The sequence below is a fragment of the Marmota flaviventris genome, chromosome 2 (genome assembly GCF_047511675.1).
Source record: "Marmota flaviventris isolate mMarFla1 chromosome 2, mMarFla1.hap1, whole genome shotgun sequence".
NCBI lineage: Eukaryota > Metazoa > Chordata > Mammalia > Rodentia > Sciuridae > Marmota > Marmota flaviventris.
In genome coordinates this window covers 188710133-188734133 of record NC_092499.1, presented here as the reverse complement: position 1 = coordinate 188734133, position 24001 = coordinate 188710133, and the positions used below count along the sequence as shown (strand labels likewise).

Below are 24001 nucleotides of genomic sequence, written 5' to 3'. Positions count from 1 at the left end.
TTACATTTGCAGGCCCAACTGAAGAGTCAGTGCTTTGTAGCAAAAGCAGCTTCTAAGACTCTTTACAATTGTCCTAGCAATTAATCATGCATAGCCTAGTAATGTACTGCTTAGTACTGTACTTGCCCTCATCAGATACCTGTGTAATTGTTACCAGGGTCCCAGATAGAAGCTGAACTCCAGGATCCCTGATGACTTGGTCTGGCCACTCAAATCCCCAGGAAAAAAAAGGTGGAGAAGTTGATGGTGAAGCAGGAAAAGGAACCATTAATTCCAGTATTTCACACCTGGAAGACAGATTTAAGGGCATTGGGTGTTGCAGCAGGCTTGGGATCAAAGCGGGAAAAGAATAAAGGTGAAAGTTGAGGAGTTTGTACAGTACACAGAGCTTTGTCAAGTGGCAAGGAGGTTGCCACTGAGGGGAATCTCCATTTGGTGCCCAGGAGATGCAGCTGCTCAGGGGGGTATCTCTACTTGCTTTGTAGGATGCTTATCTGTTAAGCCTGTGTTCCTAGAAGGGGGAAATCTCAATTTGCTTGAAACATGTTTATTTATCGGATCAGTGATGATTCCTAGTTGCCATGTGGCTGCTTTCCTGTGCTGTGCCCTTCTGTCATTATATTCTGCTTCATCTTGGGTCTATTTCATTATGGACTCAACCTCTGAAACCCTACAAAGCTTGCCAGTTTTCACTGTTTACCAGGATTGATCATTTGTAGCTTCATTAACTTCACTTGGCCCTTCCAGAAGAAAACACTAAACCATAATCTCAGAACCCACAAGAAGGCTCATGTTTTCTAACAGCTCCAACTTCTGCCATCTGTCTTTACTCTTCATAGAAAGTTCAGTTTATGACCACCAAGAAACATAATGACGTTATTTTTTTTTCCCCAGTACTGGGAATTGAACCCAGAATTGTTCTTTGACATAGGAAACATTTCTTGGTTAACTTGGATCCATCCTTCTGTTCACAAGTCAAATATAAATTACTCAGAAAAGACTTCTATGACTACTTCCCAACTAAACTATATTTCCCTTATAAAGTGGGCACTTAAATATATATTTAATTATACATATAATTTTATAAAATACATACAACTTATATACAAATATAATATATATAATTATGCATTTTCTCCCTGGTGCTGTGTATCCAACCCAGAGTACTCTACCACTAAGCTATTCTTTTATTGAAAAAATATTCCCTATACTACTTCTTCACAGTATTCATCACACTATGGCTTGATGCATTTATGTTCATCGTCAGTCTCCTCAACCTAGGTCACAAGTTCTATGAGGGTAGACAGCGTGTCTCTTTGTGCACATCTATGCACTTCCCGACACCCCAGATCTTCAGATCAGCCTCCCAGTAATACAATAGACATAGGAAAGCAGCTTTTGCAGGTCTTGCCCCCAAGGCAGATTTAGCCACGCCTCTCCCATCTCCTGCCAATCACAGGTGCCCTCTAGGCAGCTACTGCGGAGGATAGTGGGCGGGACCACGAAATGACGCAAACCGCGCGTCGTGGGAGGGGGTGGGCTGTACTTCCGGCCCGAGATACCGTCGCGTTTCTGGGGCGACGCCTCAGCTGGCAGTTAACATCGTGTGAGCACCTCCATCCGGACCGGGCACCTCCATTACAGCATCACCATGGGGGCTGTGCTGGGCGTTTTCTCCCTCGCCAGCTGGGTAAGTTCAGAGTCCTGTGTCCTCGACGGACCTGTGGTATTCAGGGAATGGTAATGGTCCCTATCCCAGATCCGAACGGGCTACGGCCCCAGGTGCCCGCGGGAGAAGGAGCTAGGCCCGGGGCTGCGGAGGTCTGGAGGGTCTAGGCCACAGTCTACGATGTCCCCAGGTGGGCTTGGAGCTGCTCGGGTCGCCTTCCGCATTCACGGAGGAACGTGGGAGGCCTAACTGCCATTGTTTACAATTCCGATTGCCCAGCCCCCGCGAACCTTCTGGACTCTATGTTCCTTGGGCACTGGAGTGGTACCAAGGAATGGGAGCCTTGCCGCGGGGGCCCGTGGGTTCATTTGGAAGCTCTTCTTAAGGTGGCGTCCTTTAATTTTGGGCGGTTTGAATCATGTTTTTATTCCATAACACGGGATTTGCCAAAGCTACGGAGTACGTGGCAGGATTGGGATTTTAACCAAAGCCTGCCTGCGGTTCTGGTGCAAGGGTGGCTCACCAAAACTGGAGGCTGTGGCCTTTAACATTTTGGGACCTGTACAGGTTATTTTTCTGGAGGAAAAACACTGTTATTCCTCACATCGAGAACTGCTGTGCAGATAACGTGACAAAGTGAATCACTTTGTAAACGGTAAACATTTTGAAAAGAAGATGTTAGGATTTTTGAAAGAGAATATGTTGAATTTCCTTATTTATGCTTCAGAGGAGCATGGTTCCTTGAATCATTTCCTAATTGTTTCTTAATTCCCTAAATGATGCAATTGACCAAAGATTCGGTCTCAGCACATTCCACTACTGTTTCTTAGGGACAGAAAATATTTTCTATCTTTCAAGGTTGTTTATCTTAAGAGAAAAAAGAAGTTAAGCCATTTAGGGGTTTCTTGAGCAGTTTTTTGATCTTGACTTAAATACACTTTATGTAGTTCATCTAATGCTAAAATTCACTTTACGTAGTTCATCCATTGCACCCTAAGTTTAACGAAGTAGTTCTTAACTTTACAATTTTTTTTTTATTTTCTATTACATTAAACTGAAAAATCTTTACCAGTTGATTTAAAAGAATTTTTTAGTTGTAGATAAATGCAATACCTTTATTTTATTTATTTTTATGTGGTGCTGATGATCAAACCCAGTACCTCACACATGCTAGACAAACAGTATCACTGAGCCACTAGCCCTCACTAGTTGATTTTTACAGTCACTAATGGAGTAAATCTACTTACAAAATAGTTAAAATATATACTTAACAATATTGATACTAAGGAGTGAATTGATTGGTATTTTGAAACAAAATGTCTTTCCTATCTTGATAACCTGAAAAACATTTTGGCTTTGAGTTCAAACTAGGATTTTAATTGATGCTATATCTAGAAATGGCTTTTATATTTATCAGTCCTTTTATTCAGTAGGAATGTCAAGGAGTTTATTATACCAGAGTGGAGTGAGTTCGAAGAATAACAGGAAATTAAGTAAGAAAGGCAGCAGTGGGGGCAGGGGACTCGCTCAGCAGAAGAGTGTTTGTCTTAGCATGCTGGAGGTCCTGGGTTCCATCCCCAGCAAGAGAAAACAAAAACAGAAACAAAAACAAATGGAAATCACACGGATATCCATTATATGGTCTTACTGGGTTGTGTTTTGTTTTGTCTCTTTTGAACCCAGGACCTTGGACATGCTAAAGACATGTTCGCTGAACCACAGAACTACATTCCCAGCCCAGTCTTACAGAGTTTAAGGACTTTGGCTTTTACTTTTAAGTGATAAGGGAAGCCATTGCAGAGTTTGAAAAGAGGATTGACATAATCTGACATGTGTTTTAACAAGATGGGTTCTAGTTGCTGTGTGGGGAATAGATAGTGGAAACTTAAGGATAAAACAATATAGGGAAGGAAAAACTCCCTCCTAAACTCACAAAAGAGAGATTAGCAAGAGGGAAAAAAATATAGATGTTTAATGTTTTTTTCCCCATAATACTGGAGATTGAACCCAGCAGTGCTGTACCTCAGAGATACATCTCAGCCTTTTCTTAAAATTTTTATTTCGATACAGGGTCTTATTTATTTATTTACTTATTGTGGTGCTGGGGATTGAACCCAGGGGTACTCACCACTTGGCTAAATCCCAGATCTTTTTATTTTGAGAGTATCTCACTAAATTATGGAGACTGGCCTTAAAACTTGAAGTTCTCCTGTCTCAGTCTCTCAAATAGCTGGGATTACATTGTGTACCACTGCATCCCATTTGTCTTTGGGTTTTCTTTTCTTTTCTTTTCTTTTTTTTTTTTTAAAGAGAGAGAGTTTTTTTAATATTTATTTTTTAGTTTTCAGCGGACACAACATCTTTGTTTGTATGTGGTGCTGAGGATCGAACCCGGGCCTCACTCATGTCAGGCGAGCGCGCTACCGCTTGAGCCACATTCCCAGCCCTGTCTTTGGGTTTTCTAAAAAGAGTTTATAATTTGTAGCAGACATACACACTGGAATAGTTAGTGAGTAATTCAAAGGAGCTTATATCCCTGACTTTATAGGAGACACAAAGAGGCTTCTATAGGAAGAACAAATAGTTGTTTTTTTGTTTTGTTTTGTTTTTATTCCCCTAGGAAAGACAGAGTTTTTAGGAGGGTAAATGGCAGATAAGATTTGTAATAATGCTTGTTTACAGAGGTGAAAGGTACTTCTTTAAACTCCCCTGGAACAGGAATATATGGCAGCCTAGGAGATTTCCCAGGAGTTGCTGCTTTTAGTCAGTTGAGGAAAGTTCTGAGAAGGCCTTTTCCTCCCTGCATTTATTGACTATCCAGTGTCTTCAGCTTAAAGTAATCTTTATACCACTTCAGGGGCCCCACTGGGTTCCTACAGCAGTGAGATTGAGTTTATGCATAATCCAGATGAGAGTTGATAGTTGTAGCTTGAACCAAGGTGACAGTAAAGGATGCTATGAAGGAAGTCAAATCCTGGTTATACTTTGGCGATGGTGCTGATGCGCTGACAAACTGGTTGAGGATTTTGGAAAATGAAAAGACATCCAGGATGATTGGGTTTTGGGCCCCAACACCTGAAAAAGAAGAGTTGTCTTTCAATGGAAAAGTGAAATGATATAACACATAGGACAGGTTTGTTGCACATTTACTCATTTTTACTATGTAAAGATGGCAGGAGATAGAACACTAAAGGTGGTTAGTTACAGGTATGATAGTTGGTAAATAAATGGATGTATTAGTTTGCTAGGACTGTATAACAAGGTATTACCCATTGGGTGACTTAAACAAAGGCAATTTATTGTCTCAATTCTTGGAGGTTGGAAGTCCAAGATTAACTCATTAAGTCCAAGTTTTCAGTTCTGCAAAAATAATAGTCAAATATTTCAGTTGCCATAAGCAGTATATTTGTTGTTCATTTTAAGTTTTTGTAAGTCTTCCACATCTGGGACAATGGGACAGAATGGTTAAGGTTGTCAACAAGGTTGATTCCTTCTGAATTTGGGAGAATCTTTTCCCTGCCATATCTTCTCTTGGGTTTGCTGGTGGTCTTTGACATCCTCTGGCCTGTTAAGCTCTGTCTTCATCTTCACATCGCAACCCTGTGTTGCAAATCTGTGTCCACATTTCTCCTTTTTATGACTGACAGTAGTCATATTGGGTATACACCAATATGCCTTATCTTACTACATCTGCAGCGACCCTGTTTCCAAATTGGTCACAATCTGAGATACTGGGAATTAGGAATTCACCACTAGAGAGAGCACAGTTCAACCCATAACAGACAGTAGGTGATTACTGTGAAATTGTTTGAATTTATCAGGCAAAACATAGCTAAAGGGAGATAGTGGGTGAGTATAGATAAAATAAGCCTGAAGAATTAGTGCCAGTTTTTGCCTGTTTTATTTATTTATTTGCAGCACTGGGGGTTTAATCCAGGGCCTCATACATGCTAGCCAAGTGCTCTACCATTGCACTTACACCCTCAGCTCTTTTTAACTTTTGAGGGAGGGTCTTGCTCCTTCCCTCCAGTTACTGGGATTATAGTATGTATCATTATGCTGGGTCAAAATTTCTGTATTTCTGTTACCAGATACAGACTTCATTTTGGTGTTTGGGCCTGAGACTGGCTTGGTCTGTTTCTTACTAGCTATTGGAATTACACAATAAATATATAGAAGGGACTCAGTGTATATTTATATTCTGGACGTCGTCATATTTTTCACACAGTAACCCTGTTCAGGTAGGTGGTATTATATTCTTTTTTACAGATGAGAAAACTAGGCTTTTAAGTTTAGCAGCTTGCTCCAAACCTTACAAATTCCTGGTGAAGTTCACACAAGGTATCATCTGTTAAAAACAAAAAATTATTATTGGGACCATATTGTAAAGCCAAAGTGATCCATTGTTTACATCTACTTCTGCTAATTCTGAATTAGCCTGACTTTGTCAAGTGACTTGATAACCTCACCTGTCAAAAGCCAGTCAAGCAATTTCCTAATCAAGTATGTATATAAATGTTTCAAATTATATCCTTTCCCCTGGGTTGCTTGTTTCAGCTGATTTTTTTTTTTTTATCAGAAGTAAAAGTCACATAGCATAATATTGATTCTTATTTGTTTGTTTATTTTTTGGTATTGGAGATTGAGTTCCAGAGATGCTTTACCACTGAACTACATCCCCAAGCTTATTACCTTGAGACAGGATCTTGCTAAGTTGCTCTGGGTCTTACTAAGTTGCTGAGGCTGGCCTCAAACTTGTGATCCTCTTGCCTCAGTCTCTCTAGTCACTGAGATTACAGGTGTGCGCCACCACGCCTGGCTAATCTTAAAGTGTATCATCCAGTGGTATTTAGTGGTTTTAGTATTGTATTGCCATCACATCTAATTCCAGAACATCTACATTTCCCTATTCCCCTTTTCCTCAACTCCTAGTCTTTATGTTTCTGAATATTTCATATAAATGGAATTATAAGCAAAAATAACCCAAAACGAGACCAGACCTCACGATCTGCAAGCTGACTTTAGTAGGCTGCAGTGAATGACACATGGCACATTTACTTTGGAGAAAATGGTAACTGGTTATAAGAGGGGTCTGCTTTTTATAGGTCTTAATGAAAGTTAATCATAGCAGAATGTTTAGTGTGACTTAATCATTAGAGACTTGGGACTTCCTGGGCAGTCAGGAAACTAGTTGTGTAGGTTAAAAATCTAACTCAGGAAAACAGCTGTAAAAGCTTGAAACTCATTGTTACTGGGATAAAAATCCACAGCCCTGAGCCCCTTTGTTTACCTTTTCTCTCTGGACCCATTGTCCTTGGGAAAGGATGAAAGACCATAGCCCAGGGCCTAATGTTTGCCTTCCCCTCTCCCCTCCCAGATCATACTGTCCTCCTTTTCTCCCTGGGGACTGCATTTCTCTTTTCTTGGGGGATGTTATTTTCCATATTCTTTAGGAATAATACAGTGAGTATGTGACCCTTTATGTCTGCTTCTTTTACTAATGTCATGTTTGTCTCTCTCTCTCTCTCTCACACACACACACACACCATATTGTACTATGTATGAGTACTTTATTCCTTTATACACCTGAATAATGCATTGTATGGGTATGCCACATTTTACTTATACCTTATTTACTTGGTAGTTAATGAATATTTGGGTTGTTTCTACTTTTGTTGATTGTGAATAGTGCTCCTGGGAACATTTATCTTTTTGTATGAATAAGTATTTCATTTTCTTTGAGTGTTTATACTTAGGTATGGAAAAACTTGATCAGATGGTAATTCTGTGTTTTGATTTTTTTTTTTTTTTTTTTTTTCTGGTACTGGGGATTGAACTTAGGACCTTGTGCATGCTAAGTAAGCACTCTATTGCTGTGCTATAGCCCCAGACCATTTTATTTTATTTTGAGACAGTGTTCCCTAAGTTTTCCAGCCTGGCCTTAAACTTGTAATTCTGTGACCTCAACTCCCCAATAGTTGGAATTATAGGTATGTATCACCATGCATATTTAACTTTTTGAGAAATTTTTGTTATTCTTGAATGAAGCTAAATGACTGTTGTTTTTATTATTTTTCAGTACTGAGGATTAAACCCAGGGCCTCATGCATGCTAGGCAAGCATTCTACCTCTATCATTATTTTGGACCTTTATTTATTTATTTATTTTTATGTGTGCTGAGGATTGAACCCAGTACCTCACGCGTGCTAGGCACTCACCACTGAGCCACAACCCCAGCTCTCTATCATTATTTTTTAAGAGGTCGCTGTAACAACTTTGGCAACTAGGGATTCTCAGGAAACAGCAAATGGAGTTAAGTTTATATCTTTCTTACATTGTTACAACACAAAAAAAATATGCTCTCTGGATATAATTATCGGGCTCTTTGTTTTAGACACTATGTTAAATGCTCATTTTTAATTCAGCAAAGTGGAAGAGAGGAAAATTCTGTTGTTAGATCCATTTTACAGATGGAGAAATAGAACTAGATTATGTAACTTGCTGAGGTAAAGTGGCAGAGATAACATTGACTCCAGAGCACTGAAGGAGATCTCAGACTGCTTGTGATGTTCTCTCTGCAGGTCCCCTGCCTCTGCAGTGGCGCATCATGCTTGTTGTGTAGTTGCTGCCCCAACACTAAAAATTCCACTGTGACTCGACTCATCTATGCTTTTATTCTCCTCTTGGGAACTGCTGTGTCCTGTATCATGCTGACGGAAGGGATGGAAACTCAGCTGAAGAAGGTAAGTAGAAATAATAGTACCCTTAACTTGCTGACTTTTTTTTAAATTTTTTTTTTTGGTAGTAGATGGATAAGATACTTTTTAAATTTTATTTTCAGTTTAATTATTTTTACTGTTATATTCAGTCAAGATCATTGTAATTTTAATTTTATGTATTTAAATTATTTTTGAGTGTAGCCAAGACTTGGTCGTTAGGACATTAGTCCTTTTTCAGATATAAAGGTGGTCAGAATGAACAGATTCAGGCTCTGGTTTCAAAACCCAGAGAAAACAGAATTTAAAAGGGATCCTAAGCCTTTTTTTTTCCTTGTAGATTTAAACTTTAAGCAAGATTAGTCCTTCTCCTTTGGGAGGAATCTTTGATAGTTGGAAAATCTCATGGGAAAATTGAGATGACCTCATTAGCAAAGAAGAGAGCACTTTTGTTTTTGAGTGCAAGTTGTTTATACTCTTTGGAAACTGTATTGTTGGTCAGTGGGAAATAAAAGACAAAAATCCCACAGCCAGGGCTGGGGTTGTAGATCAGCGGTAGAGTGCTCACCTAGCATGTGTGAAGCCCTGGGTTCAATCCTCAGAACCACATAAAAATAAATAAAATAAAGGTAATGTGTCCAGCTACAACTAAAAAAAGATAAATATTAAAAAAAAATCCCACAGCCAGCCTTGCAGTTGCTGAAGTGGTCAGTTTTATAAATCCAGGCTTTCCTATGGTGAAATAGAATCTTTGATTAACACGAACATTTCCATAACTTTGGAATTTTTTTTTTCCCCTCAGATTCCTGGATTCTGCGAAGGGGGATTTAAAATCAGTGTGGCTGATATAAAGGCAGATAAAGATTGTGATGTGCTGGTCGGTTTTAAAGCTGTGTATCGGATTAACTTTGCCTTGGCCATCTTTTTCTTTGCCTTCTTTTTGCTCATGTTAAAAGTAAAAACAAGTAAAGATCCCAGAGCAGCAGTACACAATGGGTATGTAAGACTGTTTGTCGTTGTATTATGGTGTGGCCTTTCCTCTCCTTCAGCAGGTAATATGCCCATTCTGATGAAAGCAGTAGAATATGTCAATCAGTGGGCCGGATGTATTTTTTATTTTATTATATTATAATACACATGAAATTGTTAATGTCATTTTCAGCTGGAGCCCTACAACATGGAGGGGATAGGGAGTTATCTTATTGCCCTCTTTTTTTTTGCAGTGCCAGGAATTAAACCCAGGGTTTCTCACATATTAGAGAGCACTCTACCACCAAGCCACATCCTTGTCCCTGTTGAACACTTTTGAACAGGTCAGACACTATGCTAAGCCCTACACACAACGCACATTTTCCTTTCTGCTGTTTAAATAGAAACATGTACTTGACACATTTAAGCAGTGTATGAAAAAGATAGTGAATATATATATGGACTGCTGATTTACATACTTTAATTCTTCCTACTCCTGATCACCAATTTCCCATATACACACACACACACACACACACATATACACATATATAATATTTCTCATTTGAAAACTGAAAACAGTTTTGTAAATTCTTGTAATCTCCCTTTTTATAGGTGCAGTAATTGAATTTCAGAGGTTAAATATATCTTGCCTGAGATCTTTCAGCCAGTGATTTCTCTTCTGCCATGCAAGGCAATTATTAAAGATGATACACTGAGGGGCTGTGACTGTGGCTCAGTGGTAGAACACTTGCCTGACATGTGTGAGGCACTGGGTTCGAGTCTCAGCACTGTATATAAATAAGTAAAATAAAGGTCTATCAACAACTAAAAGATGTATATATTGAAAAAAAGATGATACACTGAAAGTCAGATTTGGCCCTGGCTTTGCTAATAATAAGCTGTGTGATTGTGGGCAAGGTTTTTATGTCCTGTGTTATAAATGGAGGATTTGGTAATAAATTTTCTCACAAACCTAGTAGTTAATGGATCTGTATGTACTAACCCTATTAGAACCCATAATTCTAGAAAAGTCCTTACTTTAAGTGCTAAAAGTGGATTCTTACATTTGCATGTTTCTCTTATAATAAATGTGAATGAATTACTTTCTGTGCTGCTGATGTCCTTTATATGAAATATTGAATGAAGTAGCCTCATATCAAATGAATAAGCCAGTCATTCATTTTGGTAATGCTATTAAGGCTTTATTTTTGCATTTAGAAATTTATGTTTCTCAGTGTAAGAACTCAAATTAACATTACATAAATGCATTTTTGTTTTTAATAGGTTTTGGTTTTTCAAAATTGCTGCCATTGTTGGTATCATGGTTGGATCTTTCTACATCCCTGGGGGCTCTTTCACTTCAGGTATGGCTCACTACTGTTGGGTTAGTTATAAAATGTACAGTTTTATAGATGATTGACTTAGAGCTACACTTTCCTTAATGATTTTGCAGAACCAGCCATTAACTGAGATGATATACTAATATTACAACAGTGATTGATTAAATCCAGGAGGCATTCAGCCTGTTCTCAGCTTTTTGGGAACCATATGCTAATCTTTTGGTAATATTTTGATAGCATATCATCTTACTTGGCAAGATAAAGTTAATCAGAAACCTTGTCAATGTGAGGACCTGTAACTCTTCTATTCCATTATGTCATTTGTAACTTGCTTCCTTAACATGGCATCAAGTAACATTTGAGGATTTCTGTTGCAATCTCCCACCCATAAAAGTAAAGGAAAGGACTTATATAGAACCAGTTGGAATGTCAGACCCTTGGCTCCCCTGGCACAAGCTAAAACAAGTTTTTAAAAGGTCTGAAACCTAATAGGACACTGCTCAGAGAATGCTATTTGAGTTTGGAATTGTAGTAGTCTTGCTATACTGCTGGGGACAGAATGTCTTAACTATGTCTATTGAAATCTGTTCAGAATGTTGAAAGTAATTCTGAAATGTTCCTCCTGTGGGAAAGAATAACTCCATTCCTTTGGTTTGTAGTGTGGTTTGTTGTCGGCATGGTGGGGGCTGCTTTCTTCATCCTCATCCAGCTGGTACTCTTGGTAGACTTTGCCCACTCTTGGAATGAATCATGGGTGAGTCGTATGGAAGAAGGAAACCCAAGGGTTTGGTATGCCGGTAAGTAGCTAAACTCACCTCTGAGAGCCATGCTGCTGCATTAAACAGAGTGTACAATAAAATCTCCAATGATTAAACGTATAAACTCCAATATAGAGCTACTTTTTAAAAAAACTAAAATTTTCCAGTTGGGTTTCCAGAAGGGAACAGCAAAGATATTTTAAATCACTGGATTCTCTGAGCCAATTTATTCTGAGATTTATAATATAACTACGTGTGTTTAGATAAGGAAAATATTTAGTGACGTAGTCCTGGTTTGGGCAAACCTGTTTCAATGGACAGGGAAATCAGGTAGGTTCTACATTTGGGACAGCTGCCCATATACCTCAAGTGGATAGGGGTAACTGCTTTATTCAGAGTGTGACCCCACACCTCTTGTGAAAGCTTTCTGGTGGGAAAAGAACACTTCACATTTCTAGGTAGGGAATAGAATTTAAAGCCTATTTCATAATGGGGAGGGGCTTTGTAGCCTTCTGTTTATTAGGCTTTATTGCATTTTTAAAATAACAGTTGAGACTTCTCATTCCCAGTCCCATCCCCCATTATAAATAATAGATGCTGTGTCAAGAACTTGGAAAACAGAGATCTGACACAAAAGAAAAACTCTCGGGGCTGTGGTTGTGGCTCAGTGGTAGAGCACTTGCCTACCACGTGTGAGGCACTGGGTTCGATCCTCAGCATTATATAAAAACAAACAAGGGTGAAAAGAAAAGAAAAATTCTCAAGGTGTGGGAGTATAGCTCAGAGAAGTATGTGCTTACGACGTGTAAGGTCCTCGGTTCAATCACCAGCACTGAAAGAGAAAACAAATTTCCCGTAGTCCAACTATCTAATAATAATTATTCACTGTTAACATATTAGTCTTTTTTTATAGTCTTTTTTTTACATGTACATACATATTTTTTGTGTATGAAATTCAAATGTGTGTAACATGGTTTTGTTTATTTTCTTAATGTATTGTGCATGTAAATGGTTTATAATTTGGCTTTTTTGAACTTAGAAATAGCTTGTGAACTTATTTTGGCTTATGGTACAGAAGTAAATACCTAATATATTTGATTACATTTCTGATTGTTTCCTTAGGCTAAATTTCCAGGAGGAGAAGGATCAAAGTGCATAAGAGTTTTAAATGCTTTTAGTGCATATACAAATTGCTCAGTTTTTTCATTTCACTTATTTGGCTTATTTTAGAAGTATTTACACACACATACACTCACAAATTGTGTGTGTGTGTGTGTGTGTGTAAAGGAAAGTAATACTTATTTACTTCATTCTAGTAAAATTTTATTTTTTTATCTATTCTGTTTTGTATAATTCCTTCCTTTGGAGAGGGTGGGGCAGTAGTGAGGATTGAACCCCCAGGCCTGTGTGCATGCTAGGCAAGCCCCTCTATGCACCCTTTTATATTTTTTGAGACAGGTTCTCTCTGAGTTTCTCAGACTGGCCTCAAACTTGTAGTCCTTCCTGACCCAGCCTTCTGAGTAACTGTGATTACAGGTGTGTGCCACCATACCCAGCTATACTTTTTTTTTTTTTTAATTTAGAAAATTTTTATATAATTCATTTTGGATCATATAACTCTAGAAGAATTTAATGAGTTGAAGATTGACTGTACCTACCTTAAGAGTAGCTAAGTATAGAGAAATTTATCTCTATTCTGATGGAAAAACATTAAGAACTGTGCTGGTGACCTAATGTAGAAAGTTTAATTTTAAACTTGTGAAATCCATCCAGATAAGTAGAAACCAATTTTCTCTCGTAAGTCTTTGCTTCAAATTGAACACAGGTTTACTTGGTGTACTGTACAGTCTCTTTCCTGTTTCTTAATTTCAGAATTAAGTAATTAATTTTTGGTTAACCTTATGACTAGAAAGAAGCATTCATGTAGATATTTGGAAATAGCAAATGATCCACTTTCTCATTGTTTGTGATCGGAAACAGTTTTGGGTAGCCAGTGGCCACAGAAGAAAAACTGTTATAAAAAGATGCATGTTTTATTTACCCTCTCACCTCCTGGCATATTGCTTCCTATGAATTGTGCCATTTTGAGGGCCCAGGAATCATCTAAGCTATGTAAAGCTTCTGGAACTCCTTATTTAGCAGACAAAAAATTAGCAGTTTATTCTAACTGGAATGACCAAATATCTGGTAATCTAGGCAATGAAACCAAATTAGATAATCCAGGAAGTGAATTCGCTTGCTTCTTGGGTTTTAGAAATTAACATTGAGCCAACACAACCCGAAACTAACCTTGGGGCTTCTGAAATTTTGTTATAAATTCTTGACCACCATGAGGGTGGGTAATTTAATACGTCTTCATTTTTATATAGTATACAAAAGAAATTGGTCTTCGTTGTAGAAGTTTTCTGAGAATCGTGGATATTTATATTTGTTTCTCTTTTTCCAGCTTTACTCTCTGTTACAACCTTTTTTTATGTCATGTCAATCATCGTTGTTGGGTTATTCTACACATACTACACAAAACCAGATGGCTGCACAGAAAACAAGTTCTTCATCAGTATTAATCTGATTCTCTGCATTGTAGTTTCCATTATATCGATCCACCCAAAAATTCAGGTATGGTTGTTTTCTGCTTCTTCCTGCTGTGAAAGTTTTTGTTTTTGTGTTTGTATACCAAGGATGGAACCCAGTGGGGCTTAACCACTGAGCCACATCTACATCCCTTTTTTTATTATTTTGAGACAGAGTCTCATTGAGTTTCATAGGGTCTCTCTAAGTTGTTGAGGCTGGCCTTGAACTTAAAATCCTCCTGTCTGTCTCAGCTCCTGAGCTGCTGGGATTTCACCATGCCCGGCCCTGTGAACAGTTTTTAATTAACACTAATTTCAAAAACTTAGTAACCCTTTAGTGAATTTATGTCTGAGTTAACCTTTTAAATATTTTTCCATATTATGTTACAGTCTTCATAGTTACAAGTTAATAAGCATATATTGCGTTATTGAGTGCCTCTGTCATGATTAATTTCCCTTTCATTTAAAAAAAAGCTGAGGAACTTGAGAATTTATAGATCTTTTAAAACTGTGTAAGTCTTGGGAATGATTGTTATGAGTCATTAGATAACATGTTTTTAGGAGAAATAGTTAACTTTAATATTAAAAACAAAGATTCATGCTCTTGAGTGTCATTTTTTTAAACATTATATAGGGTTAATATGTATCTCAGTGGTAGTGAAGATTGGCCATACCTTAGAATAACTAAGTGTAGAGACATTGTGCTTGTTCTGATGGGAAAACATTAAGAACCATGCTGTGCTGGGGATATAGCTCAGTTGGTAGAATGCTTGCCTCATATGCACAAAGCCCTGAGTTCCTTCCCCAGCATCATGATCAAAAAAAAAATCATTGCAGTTTTAGATATTAAAAGACATCTAGTCTTCACTTCTGGGTTAAAAGTGAGAAAACTGTAACCTGGGAGGCGGAAGATCATAAGTTCAAGGCCAGCCTGGACAACTTAGTGAGACCCTGCCTCAAAATAAAAAAACAAAAAGGCTTGGGATATAGCTCAGTGAAAAAAGCGATGGATCACCTCACTGATTAGTAACAGAGCTGAGCTGAGATTCTTCCTATTACACCAAGGGACTAAACAATCAGAGCTGTTGTGTGATGTACAGGAATTTTCAGGATCAAAGAATGCCTTGAGAGTCAGTAGATGTTTTATATTTCTTAATTCTTTTGCAAACAAACTCAGATTGACAGGTTACTTGTCCACTTTCAGCTGTCAAGCAAAATCAATAGGTTCTCAACTACTAACAATTCAACAAATCGCAGGGAAGCACACTGGCTTTTAGAAAGAGAGACCTTGCAATCCCTTTGGCAGTTTTCCTTTTTATTCCCTAGGAACATCAGCCTCGTTCCGGCCTCCTACAGTCCTCTGTCATCACGCTCTACACCCTGTACCTCACGTGGTCAGCCATGACAAATGAACCTGGTAAGGAATGTCAATAACACATTTATAGGATGAAAATAGGAAAGTACCTCTTTGGTGGGTGTAAAAACTAGAGGTAGAGCAAATATGAAACAGACAACAACATTTTAAATGTTGTAATTGAACAATGGTCACTGTAGATTTACAGATGTTTATTTTTCTTTTATGTTTTATTCCCCATATGTAAGACCTAGGAAGACCTTTTGACACTAGTAAGAGCTCTTCACAAGGGTGACCTTGTTTTGGTCCTTTGTAAGGTTATTTTACTTTGTTGTCATAGACATGGCAAAAATAGCTGTAAGAAAATCTCCTTTTACAGCTATTATAGGATTGTTCTCAATAGATCATTCTGTGGACTCTATAAAGGTAAACAATTATTGTAGCCCCCCTCTTATGATTTTTTTTTCAATTTTTAGTTGTAGATGGACAAAATACCTTTATTTTTTATTTATTCATATGCAGTGCTGAGAATTGAGCCCAGTGCCTCACACATGCTAGGCAAGCACTCTACCACTGAGCCACAACCCCAGCTCAGTAACTTAATTTTTATTAAATAACTATGTTAAAGCTTAGGATAAACTTGTGTGCATAAAGCCTTGGTACTATATAACTAAAAAGATCTTTCAGGTAAACTATAATGCCAGGAAAATCATGCTTGATGTTTACGAATTTGACAGATACTGTCGTTTCTTGTTTTCTGAAACTAAATCACTAATTTCAGCACATATACATTACTGACTGCTGAGTTTCCAGCTGGATGAAGTATTCTCATGTTTCACATCAGCACTGAATGATATATAGGCAATCTCTTAATTCTTTCTTGGAACAAGATGAGCTGAAACTATGGATAATAAAAATTTCCCATTTTCAGATCGATCCTGCAACCCCACCCTACTGAGCATCATTACACACATCGCTTCACCAACCATGACTCCTGCAAATTCCACTGTTATAGTCCCTACCTCTGCTCCACCATCGAAGAAGGGGCACTTTGTGGATGCAGAAAATCTTCTAGGGCTTGCAGTCTTTGTTTTCTGTCTTTTGTATTCTAGGTAAGTTAAAAGGTGGTTAGTCTAAGGTTCTCATGAAAGATAATAATAGAATGAAGAAGGTATTTTGCTTTTAAAACTATTTTGAGGAATGGAAAAAAACAGTTCTCTTTAATGAGAAGTTCTTTATGCACCTCAGTTACCCAGCTATGTATGTTTCTTTCTTTTTTTTTTTTTTTTTTTTTTCTTTTTGGTACTGAGGATTGAACCCAGAGCCTTGAGCATGCTAGGCAAGCACTCTACCACCTAGTGACATCCCCAGCTCCCAGGGGGGATTTGTATTTCTTAAAGTCCAGAATATCATCTCACCAGATAATTCCTCAAAGTCTTACAAAGAAATGAGAATAAAATAGTGGCTTTCAAAACTGGATGGATTATCATTTTAGAAAAAAAATCTTGGGGCTAGGGGTGTAGGTCAATGATAGAATACTTGTCTGACATGTGGAGGTCCTGGGTTTGATTCCTAGCACCACAACAAAATAACACAAAAGGAAAGTATTTTCATTCATACAAAAATCCTATACCCGTTAGCAGTCACTCCCCAATCACCCTCCTTTCTGCTTCTGGCAACCACTAAGCTACTTCATGTGTCTGTAGATTTGCCTACTCAAACATTCCATATGTAGTCATGGCTCACATTATATAAATACTTTTATATATTTATATACACATGCACACATGTGCACGTGTGTAAAATACATAGGTTTCATATGTAGTCCTGAGTATACAAGGATACTCTGAGAAATGCGTTGTTAGATGATTTAATTGTTCGAACATCGTAGTGTGTGCTTATTACATAAACTGAGATGGCACCAGTGTCATTAGGTTCTGTGATCTTATAGAACCACTGTCATGTGCAGTCCTGTCGTCAACTGAAACATAGTATGGCACTTGACTAAATGCAGTAATGTCAGGTCTGACCGCTTTTGCTGAATAGTTTTGAGGTTGATCCTTGTAGCAACTTATATCAGTAATTATTCCTTTTTTTTATAGAAAATATTGGATCCCATTGTGTAGCTGTAACACAGTTTGTTGTTAATCAGTTGGTGGACATTTGGGTTATTTCCCTTATGTGACTGTTTTGAAAAATGCAGCTGTTAATGTTTGTGTACAAATGTTTTGTGTGGATGTATGTTTTTAGCTCTCTTGAACATAGGTAGGAGTGGAATTTCTCAGTTATTTGGTAACTATTTAACTTCTTAAGGAACTGCCAAAGTGTTCTCCATGTAGTGGCTGCATCATGTTATGTTCCCCCAACAAAATTTCCACTTTGACCATATCCTAATCATTATACTGTAATTGTCTACCTTTTAAATTGTGAGTGGAGTAGCATTTTGTTGTGATTTTGATTTGTGTTTCTCTAACTAATGGTAGGCATCTTATTCATGTGCTTATTGGTAGAGCTTCTTTAATTTTCTATTTAAGGCTTTTACTTGTTTTTTAATTAGGTTGTCTTTTTATTGTTTTTATATATGGCTTGAGGTAGAGGTTCCAGTTCTTCCCCTTGTGATTATTCAGTTGTCCCAGACCATTTGTTGAAGAAACTCTCCTTTCTCCCATTGAATTGTCTTGGCATCTTTATCAAAAATCAGTTGACCACAAATGTAATAGTTTTATTTCTAGGCCTGTGTTTTTGTTTCATTGGTTTGTATGTTTTACCTTAGGCCAGTACCAAACTGTTTTGATTACTATAGCTTTGCAGTAAGTTTTGAAATTGGGAAGTTGGAATTCTCTAAATTGTTCTGTTTTAAGATTGTTTTGGGTCATTTGTATTTTTATGTGAATTTTAGGATGAGCTTGTCAGTTTCTGTAAAAATAGATAATCAGAGCCAGGCTCCTGAGTACCTGTTCCCAGCTACTCAGGTGCCTGAAGAATAAGGGTCATAAATATGAGACTACCCTCGACATTTTACTGAAACCCTGTCTCAAAATAAAACATAAAAAGAGCTTGGGAAATAGTTCATTGGTGAAGTGCCCCTGGGATCAATCCTTAGTACCAGAAAGAAAAGGTAGTTGAGATTTTGATAGGGTTTGCATTGGTATTTCTTTCAGTGGATTATAGTTAACCTAGTGTACAGATCTTAAACATATTTTGTAAATTTCTAAATGTTTTATTTGATTTGATGGAATTGTAGTTACAGTTGTTCAACTTTGGGATTGCTCATTTCTCAAGTAGTTGATTTTTTTTTTTTAAGAGAGAGAGAGAGAATTTTTTAATACTTATTTTTTAGTTTTCGGTGGACACAACATCTTTATTTTATTTTATTTTTATGTGGTGCTGAGGATCGAACCCAGCGCCCCGCCCGCACACCAGGCAAGCATGCTACTGCTTGAGCCACATCCCCGGCCCCATAGTTCATTTTTGTGTGTTGATCTTGTATTCAGCTAACTTGCTGAGCTCATTCATTGGTTCTAAAGGTTTATGTGTGTTTATTCCATAGGATTTTCTACATACAAGATCAAGTTATCTGCTAATAGAGTTGGTTTTACTTCCTTTCTAGTTGGATATCTTTCATTTCTTTTGCTTCATTATTCTGGCCAGATCTTCTGGTATAGCATTAAATAGCCAAGTGAAGAGTGGGATTCTTCTCTTGTTCTTGATCTTAGGAGGAACCTTTTAGTTTTTCACCATTAAGTATGGTGTTAGCACTGCAGTTCGGTTTTCACTGATGTATTTTATCAGTTGGAGAAAGTTGTGTATTCCTGCTTTGAGTATTTTTATCTTGAAAGGTCATTGGGTTTTGTCAGATGCTTTTTCTGTCTATTGAAATGGTCATGTAGTTTTTGTCTTTTATTCATGTGTATTTTTTAATTCAGTCATTTAACTCCTGCTTGTAGTAAGCATCTGCAGTGCTAGAGACACATAGATGACTCTGCATCTTGTTAGGGAGTTCTTTGCCTAGTAAGCAAAGAACAAGGCAGGAACGAAAAATGCTGAGGCAGAAGGATGCCCTAGGGAGCATTGGGAGGTGGGAGGAAGCCTCTAACTCAGCCTAGTGAGGGTTGATGTCAGGGAAGTCTTTCCAGAGGACATGGCACTGAGTCAGAGAAGTGAGGGATGAGTAAGTTAGCTGGGAAAAGGTTGGTGGGTGGTGCATCCCAAGCATAGAAGAGGCCCTTTGAAGTAATAGGAACATAGTGTGCTTTGGGAGTTGGGCCATGGGGTCGTAACTGATGCAAGTATATGGTCAGCCCTATGATGACAGGCAGCAGTTTAGAATTTTAAGCAGAGACCTTAGTCTCCAAAGTTGGAGCAGCTACAATATAATGTTTGCAGGCCAAAGGCAGCAGTTCATTTCATAGACCCTTTCTGATTTGTCTTCCTTACTTTCCAGCATCCGAACTTCCAGCAACAGCCAAGTAAACAAGCTGACCCTCTCAGGGAGTGACAGCGTGATCCTTGGTGATACCAATGCCAGCGGAGCCAACGATGAAGAAGATGGACAGCCTCGGCGGGCTGTGGACAATGAGAAAGAGGGAGTGCAGTATAGCTACTCATTTTTCCATCTGATGCTCTGCTTGGCTTCCTTGTACATCATGATGACACTGACCGGCTGGTACAGGTGAGGCACAGACAAAAAGGTGGAAGACCACTTAGCCCTTTGGACCGCCTGTGACTCTTTATCTATTGTCCTGACCATATCACCCCTTATTTTACTCCTTTAATAAGCTCTGCTCGGTGCTCTCTCTGAAAGACTTTGGACTTTCTCCCCTCTGCATTTAAAATCCATTTGGAATTCTTTGCAGTGAAAATATTTGGGAGTTTTTCTAGACTTGATTTATTTGAGAGAGAAAATCACGATATTTTATAGGAGCTTAACCCATCTTTGTAGACAAGTTTTCTCTGTACATAGAGATGGCCATATCAAAATATTTTGGTCAGAGTAATAATGTGCTAAGGAAGGAACGTTTCAGGGAGGCCCATTTTAACCTAGACTTTTACCAATAATTAGAACAGCCAAGTGGTCCTGAAGCATTTTACCCAAAGAATAGCTGAAGTCTTTCATGCTGACACGAGGAAAAATGCTATTTAAGAGGCCAAATATTTGCTCATAACAACTAAAAATAGCAGCTTCTTCAACTTTCCCCTAGAAATGTACTGGGGTACTAGTGCCAGCCAGGTTTCACAGGGGAGTTTCTTGCCTTAACTAGGGTCTGCAGGATGCTGGTACCAGGTTCCTTTACCTGACTCTTTTTGTTTTCTTAGCCCTGATGCCATGTTCCAGAATGTGACCAGCAAGTGGCCTGCTGTGTGGGTCAAGATCACCTCCAGCTGGGTGTGCCTCCTCCTTTATGTCTGGACCCTTGTGGCTCCATTAGTCCTCACCAGTCGGGATTTCAGCTGAACTTCTGAATGCCAAGGACACTGCTGAAGTTCCTAAAGGTCTCACCTTTGCTGAAAACTCATATCCCTTTTAAGTTTGCTTCTACTAAACTATTAAGTGAACGCTTTGCAAATTTGACTATATTCTGGTTTATATCAAAAAGCAAGATTGAAAATGCTTGATGCAGAATCTGAACTTTTCATTTTTATGTATGTTTATTTGTAAGGATATAGCACAAGAGAACATTTTTGCGTTTTTAAAGAGAACTACAGCTGTGCTGTGAAGAGAGTTCTTTATAAAGATATGTACGGTTCTACAAATTTCGTTTAAAATATAAGATAGAAGAATATTGGATATTTGAAGCTATCATTAATATATTTCTATTGCATTCTCCTTAAAAAGAAAAAATGCATTTATATGACATTTCCCTCCATGAAAGTCTTTATTGTGTGATTTAAGCACATTGTTCGTGCGTAAACTCTTTGGAGGTGTGTCGCATCATCGTTCTTGGGTAAGGATCATGTATGTGGGTCCTTCTCTAGAAGCGTGATTGCTGATGAGGCTGCTGCTTCTACAGCTTGAGTTTATTTACTTTTCTAATACTACAGCATTGATGCAGCTTGATACAAGTCTGTGGCTTTGCCAGATACGTTAATTTCAATAAATGCTTTGTAGGTTTGATTAAAATGAAGATTCATTTGGGGAAATACCGCAATGTCTATGTAATGATCTTGTCATGAGTATGTAAAAGTAAAATGCATGTAAGTTATATATTTGCACTATAAAGGTATTTGATTACAATAGAAAGACATTAAACTTTTAAGGCCCTTTCTTTAACAGCTTTTTGAGTTAATAGCCATGCATTATTTTTTTGGACAGTCACAGGTTTATCTAGCATCACATCAGGATGCCCCTGTTCCTTCTGAGTCTTGAACTCATTCAAAAATTATCCCGATTATCTTCTCTGTGTAAGACTTTGGTAGATGAGGAATAGTTAAGGCACTGTCAAGAAATATAATCCAGAGAGGCAGCATACAAGGAGGTGTAGGATAAAGCAGTTCTTTTAACAAAGATTTACTGGGTGTCTATTCCACAGCAGGCCCTGGAACACAGCTTTAAATATGACAGACCACAGGCTCTTCCTTGGACAGTGTAGAGGAGTTTGAAAATGAGCTGATGGGTGGTTCTGATGTGAGTTAGTGCTGTGATTTTGGGATTGCAGGAATCAGGAGGATGGGTACCTGGGGTAGAGGGTGTCACAATGGACTTCCTAGAGAAGTGCTATTAGGAGTAAGCTAGAGAGACATGAGATAGTGGAGTGACATTGCTGAGGATGGGCAGAACTACACTTAAAAGCAGGGAGATGGGAAAAAAGTGTTCAGTGAAGCCGGAATGGAGGGGGAGAGAATATGGGGACTGAGTTCTGAAGTGCTTTATAGACCCTCATGAGAGTTTGGACTGTAATGTTGAAGGCAGCAGAGCGCATCTTCAGAGCAACATGCGCAAACTGTGTCTTTGGTCACTTGGGCTGATACAGAGAGGATGGATACAGAGAGATGATACCAGAAGCAGTTCATAGGAAATTTGAAATAAAGAAGTAGAAGGGGACATGGGGGGAATGAGAGAGTGAGGGCTACTTGGTAATTAGAATTTTAACACTGGAAATTAATTAGATATGGGGGAAGGGTAGAGTCCTAAGTGCTTCTGATTTAATCATCCAGGTAGATGGTGCTGCACTTAGATTGGAAGCAGCAAGAGCACAGGTGTAAAATGACAGAGGTGGTCCCTTCAGAATGAGTACAGTCTTGGGAGTAAGCTTTTAGGTTTGCACCCCAACTTTGCCCCCCACCCCCAAATTGGGGATTGAACCCAGGAGCATGTTATCACTGAGCTATATCCCTAGTATTTTTTTATTTTAAGACAGGGTCCAAGTTGCCCAGGCTGGCCTCACACTTCTGGTCCTCTTGCCTCAGCCTCCTATGTTGCTGGGATCACAGGCCTGGGCTACTACCATGCTTGGCAGCTTCTCCATTTTTCAGCTGCCAAACTGGTCAGCCAATATTTACTGAGTACATACCACATTTTATGACTTAGGGCAAATGACTTTACCTCTCTGAGCTTCAGTGTTGGTACCTAGAACCTGTGTACTGATGTACTTAGATGGTTTGAAGAATGCTTAACACACTTAAAGCACTCTTGATAGGAGCTGCTAATCTCATTATGGGTTAAAGTGAGACTGGATGAGATTCAAGGGTCACAGATGTCCAGAATCTGGTAGAGGCTGGATTTGAGGTATTCTTGTAGAATTAACCAGATGAACATAGAGGTGGAGATAGGGAAGCAGAGCTTAAAACAAATGGTTGGAACCGCTGTCCTTCAAACCAGCCATGTATGTCAGGCTTGTATGTGGAAGTAAAGTGCAAAGGATTTGAGGATGAATGAGTTTGGCCCTTGGTCTTGCCAGAGTAAAGCAGATTCCCAGTCCTTAATAGCAGGGGAGCCAGAAAGAATTCTATAGGTTCTAAACTTCAAAAACATTACAGTGCCCCCCTCTTCCGCCTTATGTAATTCAATATAAAAGCAATACTAAACTGTAAAATAATGTAACAAAGTCCAATAAAGGTTTTTATTTTTTTTTTCTCATGATGATAGTTTGATATTAATTTGAAATAACAAATTCCCTTTAAAGTTTGGGGATAATGTCCCTTTTGTTGGTCATCCCCTAAGAATGAATGAAGTCTGTCTGTGAATAGGAAACTCAGTCATTGACATTCAAGAATTAATACACGTGAATGCTGAATTATACATAAACGTTAATAATACCAACATTTTGAGTAAGCGAAGATCATGCTTCAAAGCAGGGTGGTGTTATGAATCATCAGATCCCATGGTTTCATCTCATTCCAGATGAATCACCTGGTGTTTCTTCAGTAAGAACAGGTTGGGACGGCCTCTTAGGTCAAGGCCTTGGCTTTGTGGTCAGTAGCATGTTCTAGGAGTTCATTAAAGCAGCAGCTGCTACTTTGACCTCATTAGAGCTGGGAGAGAGCTGTTAAGTTTTGGTTTACCTTTTAGGTTGGCCTTAAACTCAGTGGGGAATAAAACTTTCTCTTGATAGCCAAAGATAACTGCCAAAGAATGACCATAGACCTGGTTATAAGGATAATTTGATGTTCCAGACCAAACCA

The 24001-nt window shown here is 38.4% G+C and overlaps 2 protein-coding genes across 2 annotated transcripts in view; one reads left to right on the top strand and one right to left on the bottom strand.

The window, feature by feature from the left end:
- The first annotated feature begins 1546 nt into the window (after positions 1 to 1546).
- On the top strand, positions 1547 to 23456 carry Serinc3 (serine incorporator 3). Its single transcript, XM_027945342.3, has 10 exons — positions 1547 to 1690; positions 8251 to 8412; positions 9188 to 9381; positions 10642 to 10721; positions 11357 to 11494; positions 13902 to 14071; positions 15352 to 15442; positions 16311 to 16491; positions 19824 to 20051; positions 20696 to 23456. Exons 1-10 carry the CDS (start codon positions 1652 to 1654, stop codon positions 20832 to 20834), a joined length of 1422 nt encoding a protein of 473 aa, XP_027801143.3. The 5' UTR covers positions 1547 to 1651; the 3' UTR covers positions 20835 to 23456.
- Ttpal (alpha tocopherol transfer protein like) overlaps positions 4313 to 24001 on the bottom strand; it is a 37848-nt gene continuing 18159 nt past the window's right edge. Inside the window, exon 5 of the mRNA XM_027945345.3 lies at positions 4313 to 4744. Within this exon, the coding sequence (XP_027801146.1) occupies positions 4637 to 4744 (108 nt within the window). The 3' untranslated portion in view covers positions 4313 to 4636. The remainder of the gene's footprint in view (positions 4745 to 24001) is intronic.